The sequence below is a fragment of the Gymnoscopelus microlampas genome (assembly GCF_963454915.1).
Source record: "Gymnoscopelus microlampas genome assembly, chromosome: 17".
NCBI classification, from domain to species: domain Eukaryota; kingdom Metazoa; phylum Chordata; class Actinopteri; order Myctophiformes; family Myctophidae; genus Gymnoscopelus; species Gymnoscopelus microlampas.
The window spans coordinates 15,116,517-15,131,516 of record NC_139954.1 but is presented as its reverse complement, the minus strand read 5'-3'; the positions used below and the strand labels follow the sequence as shown (position 1 = coordinate 15,131,516).

Sequence of the window (15,000 nt, the reverse complement as noted above, 5' to 3'; positions counted from 1 at the left end):
CCCTGTGATATTTTTCATCCCCCCCTCCAAGGGGGGCCCGGCCGGACCCCATGTTGGAAAACACTGGAACAGAACCCCCATAGTCCTCTCTGGTACTGTATACAGTATGGCCGCTTGGCTCCCATCCCAGCAAAGAAATCCCTGTTTGACGTGCTTTAGCTGGAACCCTCGGCGCTTCGACTGCTTAGCTCAGCGCCCCGGCATTCAGGCCTATCATAGAAATGTGAAACGGAGCATGTCGTCCAAAAAACAATTATTTGGTCTGTGATGAGACAAGTCCTATCAGAGGTGTTTCTATGAACACTAGTATTAACCCATTCAATCCAGGAACGCATCTCTGTCATTTTCAGATTTCTTTGGCTATTAAAAAATAGCAGATATACAAACTCATAGCGCTACGAGCTTGTATATCTGCTATTTTCTTTTTAAATCGTGGAAAATGTGCGCAAATCCTTTAATCCATTGAGACCTGAAGCCGATTCTACATACATGTCTCCTAAATCTCAACAGTATTCTGAAAAACGTATGTTTCTATATCAGTGGTGTTCAATCTTTTTCATGCCAAGGACCCCCAAAATGATATGTATTTGGCCGCGGACCCCCATCAAAATATTTTGTTCCAGGGACCCCCAGAAGCAACGATTTGAGTTCAAAATGTTCGCTTTAAAAATATACATATTCAAAGATTTGCGCACATTTTCACGATTTTTCAAAAATAGCAGATCTACAAGCTCGTAGCGCGGCACTCGGTGCCGCGCTATGAGCTTGTATATCTGCTATTTTTGAATAGCCCAAAGTGTAAAATAATGCTTTTTAGCTCAAGTCTAAAAATTACACAGTTCCAGGTCTCAAAGGGTTAATAAACAGTATATTTTTCAAAGCGAACATTTGTAAAATAATCTGGTATTCTGGTGAAGAGATTGGGAGCAGAGAGAGCAGAGAAGTACAGTTGCAACTCACTTAGCCGATCAATGCCATTTTCGTTTTTCTGATCCGATCTGGAGCGGAAATAATTTTAAGTCATATCGCCCAACTCCAGAAGAGGATTAGGTTGTATTACTATATCAGGCCATGATGTAAGAGCATGTGCGGAACTACAAGTAGTGATTCCATTCACTCTCATTGTCAAATAACCTTTAGAAACAAACATGGAAAAAAAGAGGATTTGTGCAATTAAAAAGTCCTGGTACATAATTATTTTTTAGAGAACATCCGTCATAATGCTATATGCAGTCAAATAAATACAACCATTTCAGTTTCCTAAAATTGCATACTTGGACAAGGACAATTTAAAAAATATATATGGGTAGAATCTGCTTTGTCTGCCTTTGTGTACAGTAAGTGTGAATGGATTCAGTACTTCGGGTCACTGTTTATGGTTCACAGAAGCAAGAGCTAATGATGATGGACAATATTTGGTTGACAGAAGTCGAAATACTGTCCATAGGTAGCTAAACAACTCAAAGATCACTTTAGGCCCAGACCAAAGTCCAAGGGCCGGACCATTAATGTTCAGAACTTAAAAAGAAGAGTGTATGAATGAACTCACCGTGGTGTCTACGTGTCTGAGAGGGAGGTCATTGCCTGGCGCCTGGAGACAGAGGAGAGGAGAGATGGAGGAGATAAGAAAGGGGGGAGGATGATAAGTTAGATCCATTGACAAAACCTCTCCAGTATTCATGGTTTTTACCAGCAATAGTTTCAGAAACGTGATGCCAACGTTTGATTTCCTGTTACACTGTAAAAACCTCAGCGTTCATTTAACTCTGAGGTGTACAAATGTAACCAAATGGACATTTGTACACCCTCAGAGTCACAAATTTATGTTTTTTCCTATCGATTAGTCACCCCATGGAGACTTGAATTCATGGATATCTTTTTGTTTTTGTCGCATTCCTAAGCCGATAATTTGATGACCAGTGGCCCGGTAGGCAGCTTAGTAATGCGACAAAAACAAAATAATATCCATGAATTCAAGTCTCCATGGGGTGACTAATCGACAGGAAAAAAGTAATTTAGGGGTGAACTATCCCTTTAAGTCTATTTTTACTGTGTACGTTATTTTATGTGTAGCATTGTGTTATATTGCACTGTTACAGTATGGTACAATCCACACTTGCACACTTTTACGTATTCTTTGCCCTAATGTGGTGTGGAGGGAAGCGGGCCACCACCTTGAATGCGTGGGACCATCTGTAATCCCCCCCCCACCACCACTGTGTAAATATTTACACAAAGAGACAAGCCTGCTTCCATTAGCCAAGAACGGAGTGTCCAGCAAAGGACTGCTACAACACCATATACAGCTATGGACAGAGAGAGAGAGAGAGAAGTGTGTGTGTGTGTGTGTGTGTGTGTGTGTGTGTGTGTGTGTGTGTGTGTGTGTGTGTGTGTGTGTGTGTGTGTGTGTGTGTGTGTGTGTGTGTGTGTGTGTGTGTGTGTGTGTGTGTGTGTGTGTGTGTGTGGGCAGACCCTAGTAGAGGAAGGGAAAGTGAGAGAAGGTGGCAGGGAGAGAATAAAAGATGGTGCGGTGGGCGAGAGAGAGAGACACTGTGAAAGAGTAAGGATGTGGGGCGAGTTACCACATGATGGAGAGGGGAGTGAGAGAGAGCATGCAGAGACTAATTCATTTAAATGAATATACTGTAAATAAATGAAGCTTCAACGACCCCACAGACAGAGTACAGCCGAGAGTGAGGGAGGCAGGGAGAGGGAGAAGGAAAGAGAGACTTGCAAAGGGAGAGCGAGAGAGAGAGAGAGAGAGAGAGAGAGCTCTCTGTGACTGCTGTGAAATTACATCACAGCAGTCGCCCCCACTTGCTACTTCAGAACTAGAAACAACGATACAGCATCACGTTTGTCTATACCGGCTGCTTCCCCATGTCTATACAGTCCTTTAGGAAAGTGCATCGAACGTGACTGAACCACTTTCAACCTGTCGTCCCTATTTCGGGGCGAGCATTTACTGTGAAATAGTCGATAAGAGCTCAGAACGGCTCAGTTGCGCGCTTTTTAGACCTGCTATTTCTGGCGAAGACATTTGGTACTGGAAGAAACAAGAGCGGACAAAAGTATACAGAGCCAACTCAGGTCCATTTTTTACTAAGTACGGAGGGTTTTAAGTGGTTAAACATGATCCGAAATAGTGAAAATAGCAGACCTGCAAGGTCACACAACTCATCACAGTTGCGACACATTGTGAGCTTGTAGATTGCCTTTATCTGTCGTACAACAAAGTGCAGTATGTACTGTTAGCAGGGGTCTTCATAAGGGGGTCCTCAGAGTTACTACAGGGGGGCCGCTAAATATTTCTATTTCTTCTTACACTAACCACTTCAACCCTAGCATCCATATTCTGAGGGGAAATTTTGCCGAAATGTTTAAAGTTTAAGTGGTTAAATGCCTGAAAACACACATTTTACATGAATGCAAATGTAGTGGCGGTCCCTGCTTCATCTCGCTCTCAGCTAGGGGGTCCTTGGGCTGAACAACTTTGAAGACCCCTGGTATATATAGGGCTTAACACCTTAAACCCTAGCCTGGGATCAATACCATTTTCCGGTTTTCTGATCCGGTCTGGAACGGAAACAACTTTAGGTCATCAGGCGGCCGGAGGAACCCACGACCGGAACCAGGCACCTCCAAAATGATTCTCCTAGTTTAACCCTTTAAGACCTGAAGCCGATTCTACAAATGTCTTCTAAATCACAACAGTTTTCTGAAAAACGTATGTTTCTATGTCGGTGGTGCTCAAACTTTTTCATGTCAAGGACCCCCAAAACAATATGGATTTGGCCGTGGACCCCCATCTCAAAAAGTTTTGTTCCAGGGACCCCCAGAAGCAAAGATTGAGTTTTTTTAAAAATCGCTTTAAAAGAATATATATTCAAAGATTTGCTCACATTTTCACGATTTTTCAAAAATAGCAGTGTAAAATAATACTTTTTAGCTCAAATCTAAAAATGACATATGCGTCCCAGGTCTTAAGGGGTTAAAATGTGTTTAGTTTGGTATAATCGTTTCGTTTCTTCTCGTCTTTTATTCTAACTCATAGCGAGACTAAACCAATTGATCCGCATTACGATTCGCATTATGTGGGGAACAAAAACAAAAAACAATGCGCCACCAACCGGAACCCTCCATCAGAACCGCATCTTTTTCTTTCCTTTTTTTCTAAACCGGATCACGCGGCTGAGTTTTAGAATGAAAACCAGGCTTTCCTCCGTGTGGCCCAGTGGCTCTCAACCTGTGGGTTGGGACCCCCAGGGGGGTCCCCATAAGATTTTGGAGGGGTCCCCAGCTGACAAGTGAAGTGACAATTTAATGACTCTTAGGAGCGTTTTAATGACTAAAAGTAATCCACAAACTATACCAATTTATAATAACTGGTCAAACATTGGCAAAATGTTCAAGAAATATAAGAAAGAGGCACATTTTTGGAAAATAGCCTATCTGTGGAAACGAGTCGAACTAAATGTAATGCGTCAACTCCTTCATTTCCCAGTGCTTGTCAGGGTGGGGCGGTCCCCTGCTCAAATATGATTTTTTTGGGGGGGTCACGGCCTGAAAAGGTTGAGAACCACTGGTATAGCCGATCGACCATGTTTGTCGATCTGCTGTTTTCTGCGAAAGCTTTCCCCACAACTCGAACAGTGTGTTTTTAAGTGGTCAAATAGTTGTAACAGCTACAACATCTGATCTCTGTCAACTTCTGGAGTGTCTCTGTGCTGACCGGCGACGCCTTGTTTTCAGCATAATAGTTATGGTGGTTTCCATGGAAACGGAACCGTGGCCAATGAACGCAAGCACGAGAATGTGGGTTCTTCTGCTAAAAAAGATAATTGCCTGTGTACTTGGGATGGATTAATATGACATTGCATACCTCAAACATATTAATAGGAGCATCACAGGTTAAATAAGTATGATTATAGAAAACATAATCCATTGCCAAAAATTGTCATGGATGTCAAGGACCCCCAGATTGATAGATTTTGAGCCAGGGACCCCCATTAGAGAAGATTTGTTAAGATCTGTTCAAATGTTTTTGAAAATAGCAATTGCGACCACATTGAACCAGTGCTGTAGAGCATTGGTTCTCAAAGTGGGTCCAGGGGTCCTTGGGGGGGGTACCAGGGGGTCCCAGGCAAAATGTGTTAAAGCAGCACTATGCAACTTTTGTTTAATGAATAAAATGTCATTTTGTCCAACCTGTATGGTAGAGTATGTTAATACAATATAACTTAAATAATTGGGGTGGTTGTATTTGGTCTCCCTGCTCTTCTATTGAGACGTTTAGATCGTGGATCTGACACGAAGTTTAACCTGATGGTCAAGATTCAATTTATCCCCTGAGCAAGCAGGCAGGCTCTATTACTGTAGCTCAATGGTAAAACATGTCAGCATCCGTGCAGGAAACCGGGTTCAAATTCGGGGTAGAAGAGGAAAGTTACATAGTGCTGCTTTAATATAGCGTCACAATCATTTTAACCACTTTAATCATATTTTATACTTTGCTTATTCAAAAATAGCAAATATACAAGCTCATAGTGTGTCACTTCGTGCCGCGCTATGAGCTTGTAGACCTGCTATTGTAGAAAAATCTTGAAAATGTGTGCAAATCTTTGAATATAGTAATTAGATTTTTTTAAAGCGAGCATTTTTAACTCAAATCTTTGCTTCTGGAGGTCCCCGACACAACATATATTTGAGTTGGGGTTCCGCAGCCAAATACATATCATTTTGGGGGTCTTGGACATGAAAATATTTCCACCAATGCTGTAGAGGAGAGTGACAGGGCCAGATAGAAAGAGAGCGAGAGAGCGAGAGAGAGAGGGTAAATATTAGAGGACCACAGTATGGGAGAGGAACATGACTTCTCTCTGCCTGGAAGAATATGTCATCAGCCTCAGACCACTGAGGACACACACACACACACACACACACACACACACACACACACACACACACACACACACACACACACACACACACACACACACACACACACACACACACACACACACACACACACACACACTCACACACACACACACACACACACACACACACACAAAATGGGTTACAAAAATCGTTTAAAAAAAAGTTACAGATCCACAAGCTCAAAACACGGCACGAATTTGAATCCTGAAAAGTAACAGTTTTGGACAGACACAGAGACGAAATATAAAACAGCACTTATTAAGTGGTTGAAGGGTAACGCAACTGAGACATACATAGAGATGGAGGTTTGTTTCTTTTACGCTGGTGACAAATTACAAGGAAAATAAATGATGTGTCATATTGGAGAAGTCAATATAGTTGCCCAGCAGCCACTGTGTGTGAGAGAGACGGCACACGGTGACACTTCAGGAAGAATTCAAACAGTGAAGCCAGAGGGGAAATTATAGTCTGACTGCACTAGACCCAGAATATAACCCTCCAAACTCCCAGACTTAACCACTAACCAGGACCGAGAGAGAGAGAGAGAGAGAGAGAGAGAATGTCAGAGACGCTGGCGTTGTGGAAAATAGCCAATCTACAAGCCCACAATGGGTCGCAGCGCGACGCGTTGTGGCCTTGTAGATTTGCTATTTTTCGCCTTTAGGCTTAAATGCCAAGAAATTGTAAAATCGGCGTCCTAAAATGTTGATGTCCTCACAAGTATATATAGATGCTTTATGGTTAAGAATGATTTGGGGAGTTACAGGCTTACATTGAGGAAAAAGATTCAGGTTGGGTTATTAGACATTTAGAGGTTAGATTCCAAGGGGTTAGCATCGGACTGACAGTATGCTTGGTTCATAGTTAGGTTTGTTGCGCACCAACAAATAGCCGATCTACAAGCTCTCAAGTTGTGTAGATCGGCTATTTTCGGCTTTAGGGGGGTGGTTAATAAGGCATTCATTAAATTGTCATTCTGAAATGTTAATGTTCTCACAAGCATAGTAATACAAACTATGTGCAAACTACAAACTGTGTGTGTGTGTGTGTGTGTGTGTGTGTGTGTGTGTGTGTGTGTGTGTGTGTGTGTGTGTGTGTGTGTGTGTGTGTGTGTGTGTGTGTGTGTGTGTGAGAGAGAGATAGAGAGAGAGATAGAGAGAGAGAGAGAGAGAGAGAGAGAGAGAGAGAGAGAGAGAGAGAGAGAGAGACGTGTGCATTGTCCAAGCCTCTCCCTGGATACTGTGGATAACAAGGCATAGTTGGGAGTATGTGAGGAGAGCAGTCATGCCAACATGTGACTGATGTACTGACTGACAGCATGGACACAATGCCACCCAGCATCACAGAGGAGGGTTTGGCATCATGGTTTTATGTGCCATTTAAAAAATGTCCCCTAACAGCTTCCCAACAACTGCTAATGCTGCTTTCTTGTGGTGTGCGTGTTATTGTGTCTCTGTTTCTGTGACGCTTCCTCTGCGTGTGCGTGCGTGCGTGAGTGTGTGTGTTACTATACTTGTGAGGACCAAGTAGGCCTATAGTAGAATTTACGTTTGCTATTAGAAAAGAGATAGAGTTATGCCTAATTTCCTTTGTAGTTGCACGCTGGAGTTCGTGCATTTAAAAATAGCAAATCTACAAGCCCACAACGCGGTGCAGCGCTACGCGTTGTGGGCTTGTAGATCGGCTATTTTCCGGCTTTACGCTTATAGACAAAAATGCCAAAATTGAATAAAAAGTATAGTCGCAAGTATAGTCATACAACACTCTGCGTGCGTGCGTGCGTGCGTGCGTGCGCGTTGTTGTGTGTCTGGGAGAGACAGGCAGTGTGTTGCCTCTAGGAAACCGGCAGACATGCGGTCCTGTGGGCTCTAAATGCAGACAGCGGATTTGGCCCGTGGAGCGCTGCAGCCTGCATGGCCTGACGCACAGCCGCGCGGCAAAACACAGCCCATTGTAGTGTACTGTATTTCTACATAGTGCACACAGGGTACGGAGAAATATTGAACAAGCAAACAAGCAGACATAATCCGGGGTTTGCATTGTCATTTGGCTTTGCAAGCCAGACAGCCCTCTCTTAAGAGAGAGTGTGTGTGTGTGTGTGTGTGTGTGTGTGTGTGTGTGTGTGTGTGTGTGTGTGTGTGTGTGTGTGTGTGTGTGTGTGTGTGTGTGTGTGTGTGTGTGTGTGTGTGTGTGTGTGTGTGTGTGTGTGTGGGTCGCGTAGCATGTTGGGAGTGGCTGAGACTACAATCACATCTGATTACTATAGTCATGACTGCCAGACCCACTGATATAACTTTTGGTTTTGGGCTGTGTGGGGAAATTGCACTTCCAACCTGCTTTGGGAGTAACAAATGTGGAGGCTTTTTGCTGCAACAAGACCATCTTAACTGTGCCAGGCCAAGTTTTTAATTCCCAGTGAAAAGTACACTGGAATTAACCTTCATTGACTAAAGCTTCTGGCATCGCACTTTCCTTTTCAGCAATGTCACTGAGTGTGTGTGTGTGTGTGTGTGTGTGTGTGTGTGTGTGTGTGTGTGTGTGTGTGTGTGTGTGTGTGTGTGTGTGTGTGTGTGTGTGTGTGTGTGTGTGTGTGTGTGTGTCACGCGCGTGTGTTTTGTGTGTCTAGGCCGGCCTTCCCCTCGAGTCCCTCACTTGGTCTCAAACTTCCTGTGTCCCCGGCCAGCTGAGCTAATTCAGGGACAAGGACGAAGGCTCCGTCCCGACGTCCTTGTCTCAACTCGTATTGTCTCTCCATCGTCGCTCCATCGCCCAGTCATGTGAGCCTCGGACGAGCGAGCGAGGCCATCCATCGCCGGCCTCCCTCGCTGCCAGCCACGCGTGTGTGTGTGTGTTCTGGAGCCGCACGAGAACTCTGCAATCTGTCTGTCTGTCTGTCTCTCTCTCTCTCTCTCTCACCCCTGTCTCACCTCTTGTATCTGCACTATCATGCTGATAAAGAGGTGCCAGGTTTTTGGGGTCCGATGCTGATCATGATTTCAGAGAGTCCTAGGATCATTGATTACCAATGTCTCCGCAAGGACTGCTTAATCGCCCGATACCGTCGTCAAAATAAATAATGGCCCTTACAGGAATGGTTCTCAAAGTGGGGGGGGGGGGGGGGGTCCAGGGGGTCCCCAGCAAAATTAATGAATATAGCGTTACAATCATTTTAACCACCATGTTTTATACTTTGGCTATTCAAAAATATGTTTTTTTTTTTACTTTTTTTCGTTTTACACAAATCTTCTCTTCTGCAGGTCCCTGGCACAAACATATTCAGATGGGGGGGGGGGGGTCCCGACCAAATACATATTAATTTAGAGGTCCTTGACATGAAAAAAAGTTTGAGAACTATAGTGCCCATATACAGTACAGTGGCGTGGCTCTGTTCTGCACTGCCGCCACCGCCACCACCACCACCACCACCACCACCCACATCCCATGTGCCTCCTCCTCACATGAGAGGCACACAGACTCCTTTGACCCGTTCCATCTAAATTATAGCCCACCACGTTAAGGGAAAGAAGAGGTACAGTAGCTAAAGTGCTGGGAGTCCCCCCCACATCCAGAGCAGTGGCTCTGAGCCTGGCCAGAACACATACAGCCTCCAGAGAAATGACCCAGAGCTAAATATACTGTGTGGAGAGACCAAGAGACATGGCCCCAATTCAGCCACCACTGGCTCGGTGCTAGACAGAGAGTGTTTCAAAATGCTGGGCTTTGTGTGTGTGTGTGTGTGTGTGTGTGTGTGTGTGTGTGTGTGTGTGTGTGTGTGTGTGTGTGTGTGTGTGTGTGTGTGCGTGCGTGCGTGCATGCGTGTGTGTGCACGTGTTGGCAGCAATACAATATAAGCAACCTCAACACAGGAGGCTGTCTTTTTTAGCATGTTTCGTGTGTGTGTGTGTGTGTGTGTGTGTGTGTGTGTGTGTGTGTGTGTGTGTGTGTGTGTGTGTGTGTGTGTGTGTGTGCAGACCAAGGGTGTGTTGTAAGCACCACTCATCCCTTCCTCTCTCCTCCTCCCAGTCTCTCTCTCTCCTCTCTCTCTCTCTCTCTCTCTCTCTCTCTCTCTCTCTCTCTCTCTCTCTCTCTCTCCCTAAATGGCCCCTTCCATTTTCAGGCCATTTGTTTTCATTGGGAGACTACGTTAAAATCACATACCACGGGCCCCAAAAATACATCCACAAAAATGCCTCATGACTTCACTTTCTAGAATGGCACTTTGGACAATATCCCATACTATCTCATTCTCAGGCCTATACTGGGGGCTTTTGAAGTCTTAATGTGATTATGTTTTGAGGGCGAAACAACGATGCGTGCATTTTTTCAATTTCGCCCCCGACGAGAAATCATTTGAAAGCATTCCATGCCAGTCCAAAGCGGTGCAGATGAAACGCCTCGTTAACGAGCCATCTTGAACTATGTGCCACTAAATCATGTGCGAGGGTCCTAATTTGCAGAGAATGAAACATGTCAGGGGGGGCTTAAGAAGAGAAGGGAGAGGGAGGAGAAAAAAATATATGGTCTCTGTCGGGTGGAAACCTCATATGTCCAAAACTGTTTCTTTTCAGGATTCAAATTCAAAAATAGCAAAAGCAGCAGATCTACAAGCTGGAAACGTGTCGCAAAAGTTGCGGATCTGCTACTTTTGATGCTTTTGAGTGACGCTGTAGTATGATCAAGTAGGGCGTTCATTTATTCATTTATGAAAGTACACAAAAAGTTTAAATATGGAGATAAGAGGTTTCTGGCCAACAGCGACCATATACATATTGAAAGTTTTTTTTTTTTCATGGTTTGCCCCTGGCGACTGATTTATGCCCCAATGAAAATTCCTCAAACCATGCAGGTTGGAGTGTGTGTGTGTGTGTGTGTGTGTGTGTGTGTGTGTGTGTGTGTGTGTGTGTGTGTGTGTGTGTGTGTGTGTGTGTGTGTCCTCGCGTGTGAGTGCGATGGGGGGGGTAGTGAGACCCTGCACTCTCTCTGTCAGTCAGGTAAGAAAAATAAAACATATTTGTAAATGAATTTGAGCGTTTAGTATGAACGCGCAAGCACTACCACAAGTACTGCACGGAGTATACGCATCAGGGTACAGTGAGCATTCAACCCACTAGGACCTGAAGCCGATTCTACAAATGTCTTCTGAATCGCAACAGTATTCTGAAAAACGTATGTTTCTTCATCAGTGGTTCTGAAACTTTTTCATGTCAAGGACCCCCAAAATGTATATGTATTTGGCCGCCGACCCCTATCTCAAAATATGTTGTTCCAGGGACCCCCCAGAAGCAAAGATTTGAGTTAAAAAATGTTCGCTTTAAAAGAATACATGTATTCAACGATTTGCACATTTTCACGACTATTCAAAAATAGCAGATCTACAAGCTCATAGCGCGGCACCGAGTGCCGCGCCAAAGTGTAAAATAATGCTTTTTAGCTCAAGTCAAAAAAATGACACAGATGCGTCCCAGGTCTCAATGGGTTAATCCATTTGTCCCCCGATGAAGCGTGACACATAATTACCCAAACTTTGTGTTATGTGGGTGGGAACAGGCTGGTATTTGCCCCGGGGTCTCATGGTGTTCTGGTGTCCACAACAGAAAGCAGACTGTCAGACTTGGGACAGGACGTTGGCATTGGCAACAATGCCCCAATGCACACAACCTACAGCACCTTCTAGTGGTACTAAACATGAACTACATGTGTCCCCTTCCCTGGAGTGCTGGTTCTCAAACCTTCTAATTTCAAGGACCCCCGCGGCCCCGCCCCCGTTTTTTTGGGGGGACATTGGGACCTCCAAGCTCTGAGAAAGGAGTTATGGGACAAATGGAACCAAATGGACCCGTTCCATTTGTACATTCTTGGGAGTTGGTTCACTGATTTGGTTGGAGGAGTGGGTCCTATTCCTAACTATCAATAATTTAGCTGGGGACCCCCTGGAACCCCCCTTCAAGGACCCCCTGGGAGGTACCCACGCCCAACTCTGAGAACCACTGCCCTGAAGGACTTGAAGGCAGAGCATCCATCATTCAGGACCATTCATAATTCTCTGTGACAGTCAAGGCTATAGTATACAGCCTGTGAGTTTACAATCTACTCAGGGGGTTTGAAAAACATTCAACTTTCAATAAAGCCAAAGACATTTTAGTTGTCTTTGGCCATTCAGAAATAGCAGATCTACAAGCTCATAGCGCGGCACTTGTAGATCTGCTATTTTTAGAAAAATCTTGAAAATGTTTGTATATTTTTTTTTTTACGCAAACATTTGTAAAATATTGTGTTCCAGGGACCTTCAGAAGCAAAGATTTGAGTTAAAAACGTTGATTAAAAAACATGTATGTATTCAAACATTTGCACTTAATGTTCGAGATTTTTTCAAAAAAATGCAGATCTACAAGCTCGCAACGCGGCACTCAGTGCCGTGCTACGAGCTTATAGATCTGCTATTTTTTTTAAAGCCAAAGTATAAAAGAATGGTTATAGCTCAAATCTAAAATGACACAGATACGATGCGTTCCTGGACTGAATGGGTTAAGAAGAAACCCGACGGACAGCTGTTTGGCGAGATGCTCGACAAAATGTGTTGTTGATGTTTTTTCTTCTTCTTCTTCTTTGCAGGCTGCCTTAATAAGGCAATGCTTGTTCCACTGCAGTCCTCCTCCTCCCAGCCAACAACTGACTGACTGTGTGATTCAGAAAGGTGTTTGGTGTCTGTCCAGCATGCAGTGTTTTTAGAGCTGATGCTATCATACCTGCAGGACCAGTGGTGGAAAAAAGTACTCAAATGTTTTACTTAAAAGTAAAAATATCGATACTGCAATGTAGAAGAAGTAGTCTGTTACAAGTAAAAAGTCTGGAATTTAAAATGTTCTTGAGCGAAAGTACAAAAGTATTGGTATCGAAATGTACTTAACGTACCACAAGTACAACAATGTTTGAAAATAGCCGATCTACAAGCTCACAACGCGTCGCGGTGCGACGCGTTGTGAGCTTGTAGATCGTCTATTTTCAAATAGCCGAGGTATAAAATAGGGATAAAGTGGTTAATGTATGTTTTATAATCTAATAATTTATATCTGCAAAGTAACTAGTAACTAAAGTTTTTAAAATAATTGTAGAGGAGTAAAAGTACAATATTTGCCTCCGAGATGTAGTGGAGTAGAAGTAAAAGTATAGACAATTGTAAATGCTCCAGTAAAGTACAAGTACCTAAAAATTGTACTTAAGTACAGTACTTGAGTAAATGTACTTAGTAGTAGTTACTTTACACCACTGCAGCTGCAGGACATAAGGAATGACGCTGGACAGTAGAAAATGCCAAGGACGTTGTTTTCTTATGCCCACTGGACTTCATGCTATTGTTGCTGTCGGGCAGAAAACTCTTTCTCACACAAAAAGCATCAAAAGTAGCAGATCTGCAAGCTCGAAACACGGCACGTTTGAGCTTGTAGATCTGCTACTTTTGCACGTTTTTTGAATTTGAATCCTGAAAAGTTAACGGTTTTGGACATGTGAGGTTTCCATCCGTCAGAGACAGTTATGCAGCCGGTGGCCAAAGAAATGACTCAACCCCAGTAGCCTACTTGAGCCAAAACTGGTCAAAGTATTACTCAACTACTAAGTGAAAGTTGCTCTGTCACATTTGTACTCCAGTTTAACGACCTGGAACGCATCTGTGTCATTTTTTTAGATTTGAGCTAAAAAAGCATTATTTTACACTATTCAAAAATAGCAGATATACAAGCTCAAAGCGCGGCACCAAGTGCCGCGCTTTGAGCTTGTAGATCTGCTATTTTTGAAAAATCGCGAAAATGTGTGCAAATCTTCAAATATATATATTTTTAAAGCGAACATTTTTAACTCAAATCTTTGCTTCTGGGACCCCCAAAAACAAAATATGTTGAGATGGTGGTCCGCGGCCAAATACATATAATTTTGGGGGTCCTTGACAAAAAGATTGAGCACCACTGATATAGAAACATATGTTTTTCAGAATACTGTTGGGATTTAGGAGACATGTAGAATCGGCTTCACGTCTTAATGGGTTAATTACTGGACTACTTGCTTTTAAGCACTATTTTTGTATTTAAATCTTTTCCATTTTCCAAAAAGAAATGTATGCAGAAAGTAATTGAAAAAAACATGGCCCCCTCACGCATTAGAAGGACAACATCAGTCACCTGAACCAAGGAGGGGTGTTTTCGATGAATCTATCATGGTTGAAATGGAGTTTGAAGTTACAATGGGTCTAGGAAGGGGGCATATTTGATCAAATGAATATCAGATATATAAATAATACTGAATCAAGCAACTTAAAAACTGTCTGGGGTGTTCACAAAAGCCTGAGTAGACGTTAAAATGAACCCAGGCATTTTTGAAAGTGAAATATCCCTCTAAGTGCAGTATACTCAAGTGTACTTCATTACTGTCCACCACTAGTTGGTTTGCCGGGGTGTTTTTCCCCTCTCAGACCTTCCTCTCCTTGTATGATATGTTTACTAACATTCAGTCCTGTACGTAGAACCACCTGTATATGTTTACATTCAACATTATTTTTTCATTAGCACGGAATAAGTTACTAGTTAGATAGCATGATATTTAGACAGATTCTAGGTTTGATTTGTTGATCCTATAGTTTCTATAGTTTCAATGTACAGATTATTATAATTTTTTGGTATTGTACTGTTTCGACTGATGTTTCTTAGTTTACCTATGATCCATTGATCCTAGGTCATTGGTTCTCAAAGTGGGGTCCGGGGACCCCCAGGGGTACTTGAGGGGATACCAGCGGGTCCCCAGCTAAATGATTTATAGGAACCAAATGGACCCTTTATGGGTCTGTAACTCTGAGAGTGTACAAATGGAACCAAATGGACCCTAACGGGTCCATTTGGTTCCATTTGTACACTCTCAGAGTTAAATTAACATTGCATTGGGGTCCCAGAGATAGAAATGCCATTAAATGGGGATCCGTAGCCTAATGCATGTCAAACTGGGGGGGGGGGGGGGGTCCTTAAATTACAATGATTGAGAATCACTGCTAGAGCCGTAAAAATCTTCTCTTAT

General features: G+C 43.3%; 1 protein-coding gene across 11 annotated transcripts in view; it reads right to left on the bottom strand.

Moving 5' to 3' along the window:
* tns1b (tensin 1b) overlaps positions 1-15,000 on the bottom strand; it is a 303,232-nt gene that overhangs the window by 117,797 nt on the left and 170,435 nt on the right. For all 11 annotated transcript variants that reach the window (XM_084085475.1, XM_084085482.1, XM_084085474.1 and 8 more), the window contains one exon: positions 1,550-1,591. In XM_084085475.1, the coding sequence (XP_083941601.1) occupies positions 1,550-1,591 (42 nt within the window). The remainder of the gene's footprint in view (positions 1-1,549; positions 1,592-15,000) is intronic.